Below are 7,256 nucleotides of genomic sequence, written 5' to 3'. Positions count from 1 at the left end.
TCAGTTGTTTTCATTTATGTTATTGTATAAGTAACAGATGTTGCTGTCCTAATGGTTCCCTTAATCTATAAAAAATTTAACTCAGCTGAGTTTAATATTTTACAATCGCACTGAAATACCTTAAGATAGAAAGTATGAGTTGATATACTGTAGTGTTGAACATACCTGATATTTTGCAAACAAAGATCAAAAAGATATAATAATTAAATGATAGAAGTAAACTCATCTGTTGTTCCAGATTCCTTGAAGCTTTTGTGACTGCAAACAATCCCTTTATTACACTTATCGCTAATTAGGTTTTTGGCAACAAACACAATTGTCAATATTTTTTAAGGAAATGAGTCATGTGTGTCCTATCAATGATAGGATTAAAAACTCTCATGTTGAAACAGTTTTAGAAGTGTCCAGAAAGTTTAATGAATCTGAGTAAATGTATAAAATCTGAAAAGAATTTATTGCATTAGAATTATGAAGTAGGATATCATCAGCATATTATATCATCATAGTATCAGTATCAGCAGTACGATCTCAAAATATAACATAACCTGTGTTTTTCTATGAACACAAAGTCATCAAAAACATATGATGAGTTAAGCTTTGTAGAAAACAAAACTGTATCATTTAAACATAAATCATATCAATTCCAAAACAAATGTGATTTACATGAAAATAACCTTAAAAAACAAGGAAATTAATATTCTTTTTAAATAATTATCTAACTAACTACTGTTAATGTGTTACTACCATAAGCTTAACTACATTTGATGTAGTTTGATGAGACATTACATATATTACTTGATATTCTATTTAAATGAAATTATTATTATACTTTTATAAGTTATAAATAGTATTTCCTGACTGTATTCTGTTAGATTGATTTCATCATCAGTCAGACTTCTAAAATGTGTCTATCTCAGTGCAGCTGTTGAGTCACATCAGTTCCTCTCCAGCTGAGGGAGGTTTTTGTACAACGCTGTATCACTGTGTGAACGGGAAGCTGTAATCCTGCTGACAATAATAAACTCCTGAATCTTCAGTCTGAACGTGACTGATAGTCAAAGTGAAGTCAGTCCCAGATCCAATTCCAGTAAAACAATCTGAAATGCCAGACTGACGGTTTGAAGCCCAATAAATCAGGAGTTTGGGAGCTTTTCCAGGTTTCTGAAGACACCTCATTGCTAACACTTGAACTGGTTTTACATCTGATGGAGACAGACTGTCCTGGAACAACAGACTGAGATCCAGGAGATGGAAAAACTCTGACTAATTAACATAATCAGCACATTCTCAAGTGATACTTTTTATTGCTTGCTGTAATGCTGACATTTTTAGTATGTATGAACAATAAAGAAACGTTGATCAAATCATCTGTGTACAAACATATTATTACAATAATAAACTGCTGTCACATGTTAATGTGTTCAATGAGTCTACAGACACTGAGTGCGTCATTTGGTATTTTATCATTTTGTGTCACCATTTTACTCATAAATTATGGTATATTTTAAAGCATATCAAAGTAAAGGACGAAAGGACCCTGAACTCCACTGATGGTCAGAGTGAAGTCAAAGTTTGATCCACTGTGTCATGGTTCTGTCACTGACTCTAGAGACTCTTGAGAGTCTGGCTCTGTATTCCTCAGTTGCCATTGTCCATCAGATGCCCTCTGACTTTTCTGTTTTATGAAGATTGGACTGTGTGGGAGAGGCTTGTTTTGAGTTGGACTTTTTGAGGGACTTTAAGAATTCTGGCTTTATGTCATTTCGACATGTTCTCACTTCCAACTTGTCACATACTGAAGCTTGGTCAGGACCCCGTGGCGTCACTATTTAACGCATTGGGTTCCCCTTTAGCGTTATTTTTCAATGTGCAGTATCAAGGCAGTCACAGCAGAAAGTCAGCTTATATAGATGTCACTTGAAGTACGTCAACTCAGAAATGTTGATATGCTACATATTACAGGTGTTGAAACGAAGATATTCAACATATCTGTGGTTTGCAGAAACGTACAATGCCAACGTTTTATTCTGGCGATCAGGTTGAAATTTGTCACCTTATATAGACGTCATCGGTCTAATGGTATCTATTTCAGACATTATGGGAGTTCAATAGAAATCTTTTGGACCACCCTGCACATTGAAAAATGATAATAAAGGGGTACCCAGTGTGTTAAAAAGTGACGCCAAGTCCTGACCAAGCTTCGATATGTGACGAGTTGGGAATGAGCACAGGCTGATCATTTGGGTTGCTTTTATTATTTGGACTTTGCTCATTGTGTTTTTCCTCATGTGTTCATGTACTCCTCCTTACACCTTCCCTGTATTCATCCCTGATAGCCCTGCCCTTGTCTCAGTGTTCTTCCCCAGTCTGCTGTCACCTTCACACCTGCCCTATATCAGTCTCTTCAGCCCTGCTCTGCTCCCAGTGTCTTCCCAGCCTATCAGCTCCCAGCCTGCCCCTGTGTTGTGACACCTCTTCTTTCTTGTCTTATTAGTTTATTGTATTTAAGGTCTGGTTTTCAGTTCAGTCTTGTTGGATCCTTTGTTTGGTTTAGTTGCCTGCTTGCACTCACTGTTTGCTGTTCCTGTGTTAGTCAATAAATATATTCTTCAGTTCCTTTTGCTTGCTGAGTTTCTACATTTGGGTCCATCTGCTCTGCAATCCATGACACACTGCCTGTAAAATGACCTGGAATCTCTGATTCTGGTTGATTATCTAATTAGCAGTTTAGAAGTTTCTCTATCTCTCTGATGATACCAAGCTGAACAGTTTGAACTATAAACATTCAGACTGGCCCTATCTGATGGTTGTGGAGCCACAGATCACAGTTGATCCATTAAATCTAAAAAGACAGTACTGTGTCTCAGTGAAAGATTCCAATGATTTTAAGATGTTAGCTTATGATTTTCTTCAAAAGTTGTCTCAATGTCTCGTCCTTTTCACTGCTGATAGCTCAATCAGTAAAACTTAACAGTGTCTCTGTTTTATTAAAGCAGGAGTTGTTCCCAAAGTTCTCTCACAGATGAGATCTGCTCTTCAAATGTTATCCTCTCAATGTCAATAATGCTGCACAAATTAGATTAATGTCATCTAATAAATCCAGAACTATTAATTAAAATTTTCTTTTCACACCAATGTTGAGTTGTTTTTTTTTAAAACAAAGTAGTGTGTTAAACACTACATAACTGCTTTCTTTGTTTTTTTTTTTTTTCCTGAAGGCATTATTGCTCACCACCACTATCTAAAGTTGTCAGAAGTGTTCGTCACCTGCTACTAGATATTCCTAATCCTGCACAAATATTACAGATAATCTTACCATTTAATGCTTTAGTGTGTTTAAAGTGTTTAAATGTTTGTAGTAGATTTAAATATCCTGTGTGATTATTTATTTATTATGTCACTTAAATTCTCTTCTGTTTTAATTTCACCACTTTAAACATGGACCAGCTGTCAAAATGAAAAGTGAATGTGAATCTTACTGTAATTAGTTTCTTAGTGTAAAATAACATTTTGTGATTTATATTTTTTGGTGGTGGGAGCTGTGATTATGAAAGTTTCTGATGCTGATTTGTGGCTTCATATTTTCTTTTAACAGGATATAACTGAGATGGATGTGATACAGTATGAGGCTGAGGTCAAAGGTCATGACCAAGACATTTCTTACCAGTCAAGTCAGTAAATGGGTTCATTATCATTAAAAAACATTGGATCAAACCATAAAAGGGTAAGAATGGATGATGAGAAGCTGTGATGGAAAACTTTGTTGATTTCCACCAAGGCGATCATTGTCCAGAAATTGTCTTCCATGAAAGGTTTTGACATATTTTCATTTATCTTAACAGCTACAATGTGCAAGTTGTTTAATAAATTTAATGACATATGTGTGTGTGTGAGATTGTGTAAAGTGTGTGTTCAGTGAACTGTATCAGTCTCTGCAGTAGCTTCCAGCTGCAGCAGTCAGTTCAGTTTCTGTTCAGTCTGACTGAGGGAGGTTTTTGTACAACACTTTTTCACTGTGTGAACACCCACTGACTGTTGGGATAGTGTTTACTCTGACAGTAGTAAACTGCTGCATCTTCAGCCTGAACTCCACTGATGGTCAGAGTGAAGTCAGACTTTGATCCACTGCCTGTAAAACGATCCGGAATCCCTGATGCTCGAGTGGTAGCACCGTAAATGAGAAGTTTAGCAGACCACCTTCAACGAACTGGTCTTTACACATTATTGTCAAACTGAAATGTGAACAACTTTAAATGAAAAAAAAAATACAATTTAAAAATGATTATCAAATTTACTTTTACATTTTACACAATAGTTATCTATTATTAAGTTAAAGTGAAATTATTTTCAACAATGTACATTTGAATTAAAAATGTGTCCAAATCTCTGATCCACTTACTGTAATTAGTTTCTTACTGTAAGATAATATTTAGTGTGATTTATATTTTTTGGTGGTGGGAGCTGTGATTATGAAAGTTTCTGATGCTGATTTGTGTCTTCATATTTTCTTTTAACAGGACATATTTGAGATAGATGTGATCCAGTATGAGGCTGAGGTCAAAGGTCATGAGGAAGACATTTCTTACCAGTCAAGTCAGTAAATGGGTTCATTATCATTTAAAAACATTGGATTAAACCATAACAGGGTAAGAATGGATGATGATATGCTGTGATGAAGAACTTTGTTGATTTCCACCAAGGCAATCATTGTCCAGAAACTTTTTTCCTTAAAAGGTTTTAACATATTTTCATTTCTCTAAAAGCTATAATGTGCAAGTTGTTTAATCCATTTAATGAAATGTGTGTGTGAGACTGTGTAACGTGTGTGTTCAGTGAACTGTATCAGTCTCTGCAGTAGCTTCCAGCTGCAGCAGTCAGTTCAGTTTACACTTCCTGACTGAGGGAAGTTTTTGTACGACGCTTTTTCACTGTGTGAACACCCACTGACTGTTGGGATAGTGTTCACTCTGACAGTAGTAAACTGCTGCATCTTCAGCCTGAACTCCACTGATGGTCAGAGTGAAGTCAGACTTTGATCCACTGCCTGTAAAACGATCTGGAATCCCTGATGCTTGATAGGTAGCAAGGTAAATGAGAAGTTTAGGAGTTTCTCCATCTCTCTGTTGGTACCAGGCTAAACGGTTTGAGCCATAAACATCCTGACTGGTCCTACAGTTGATGGTTGTGGATCCTCCCAGAGCAGATCTCACTGCTGTGGGCTGAGTCACTGTGATCTGGCCTCTGGACTCTGAGGATACAGAGACAAAAACATAAAGCAGCGTCATGGTTTTGTGGGCATCATTTCAGAGGGACGGATGTTCATAGAGGAGAGGAGTTTGATTCTCTGGACTTTACCTGTGAAGCAGCAGCAGAGGAGAGTCCAGATGAGGACGGAGATCAAAGTCATGTTTTTGATGAGGAGGATTTCTGTGGCTTCTGTTGTGATGAAGGACAGCTGTCAGTCATCCAGTGTTCAACTCTCAGGGCTATAAACTCTCCCAGAGCACTGGAGCATGGTGCTGCTGATGCAAAGTGGCTCTCTATGGAAATGCTCTGACTGACTAATAGAATCATCACATTTCTCAAGTGGGATTTTTTATTGCTTGCAGTAATGCTGATATTCTCTTTATGGTAAAACAATAAAGACATATTCATCAAGTCATATGTGTCCAAGGTAACATATTATTAAAGAATGACTGCTGTCACATGTTACTGTGTTCAATGAATCTACAGACACTGAGTTTGTCTCTGGGTATATTCACAGGGATTTTATTATTTTTTGTCACTATTTTACACATAAATGATGGTATTTTTTTAAAGCCTGTCAAAGTAAAGGATGAAAGGAGAACATTTTAACAGAAGTATTGAGTCTGTTCTACATGGTGTCTTTCACATCTGTCCTGCTGTGTACTACTACAGGGGACATGGATTACTCTGATGATGCTGTTTGATCAATGGATCAATCAACTTTCAGAATATTGATATGGATGTGTTTATATTCATTTTTATGAGGTTTGGGCTTTTTCAGAATGTAATTTCTTCCGTCTTAATGTATTACCACAAAATACATCACACCAATTACATTTAAAATGGATATGGATCAATCAAGTTATGAGATTATTGTACAGAATGTTTTTTATTGTTCCAGCTTCTTCTCTCTGAAAGAAAGTTCTTTTACAATGTTGCATATTTATTTCAATATATTTCTACAGAAATTAAAATCAAACTCACTTAACAGTAGTATCTAGAAAATATAATGACACTCAGTTGATGTCAGAGAGCCGTGTCTCTCTACAGTGAGAGGTTTTTGTACAGCATCTCAATGAGTTTGTATCACTGTGGTGGACTTTTGGTGGAGGAACCAGACTGGATGTTGGTTTCTCTGCAAATATTACATATAATTTTCCATGTAATACTTAAATGTGTTTTTGTGTGTTTAAAAAACCTTTGCCTTGACTTATATGAATGGTCTTCTGTTTTAATTTCAACACTTTGGTCATTTAGTTTAACTAAGACCACCTTCAATGAACTGGTCTTTACACATTATTGTCAAACTGAAATGTGAACAGCTTGAAATGAAGAAAAGATAAAAGAAAAATAAATACAATTTAAAAATGATTACCAAATTTACTTTTACATTTTACACTTAATATTTAACTATTATTGAGTTAAATTGAAATTAATTTCAACAATGTATATTAAAATTAAAGATGTGTCCAAATCTCTTATCCACTTACTGTAATTAGTTTCTTACTGTAAGATAATATTTAGATTTGAGATAGATGTGATCCAATATGAGGCTGAGGTCAAAGGTCATGAGGAAAACATTTCTTACCAGTCAGGTCAGGAAATGGATTCATTATAAAAAATCATTGGATCAAACCATAATAAGGTAAGAATGGATGATGAGAAGATGTGATGAAGAACTTTGTTGGTTTCCACCAAGACAATCATTGTCCAGAAACTTTTTTCCTTAAAAGGTTTTAACATGTTTTCATTTATCTTAAAAGCTACAATGTGCGAGTTGTTTAATCCCTTTCATGAAATGTGTGTGAGATTGTGTAACGTGTGTGTTCAGTGAACTGTTGCAGTCTCTGCAGTAGCTTCCAGCTGCAGCAGTCAGTTCAGTTTCTGTTCAGTCTGACTGAGGGAGGTTTTTGTACGACGCTTTTTCACTGTGTGAACACCCACTGACTGTTGGGATAGTGGAGACTCTGACAGTAGTAAACTGCTGCATCTTCAGCCTGAACTCCACT

The 7,256-nt window shown here is 35.9% G+C and overlaps 1 gene segment (V, D, J or C); it reads right to left on the bottom strand.

Moving 5' to 3' along the window:
* Positions 1–4,925: 4,925 nt before the first annotated feature.
* Positions 4,926–5,407, bottom strand: LOC121913466. The segment is given in 2 exon segments: positions 4,926–5,248; positions 5,356–5,407. Coding segments are annotated over 2 exon segments (375 nt in total).
* Positions 5,408–7,256: the final 1,849 nt, after the last annotated feature.

Source organism: Thunnus maccoyii, chromosome 15, assembly GCF_910596095.1.
Source record: "Thunnus maccoyii chromosome 15, fThuMac1.1, whole genome shotgun sequence".
Classification (NCBI taxonomy): domain Eukaryota; kingdom Metazoa; phylum Chordata; class Actinopteri; order Scombriformes; family Scombridae; genus Thunnus; species Thunnus maccoyii.
This window is presented reverse-complemented; position numbering and strand designations above follow the sequence as displayed.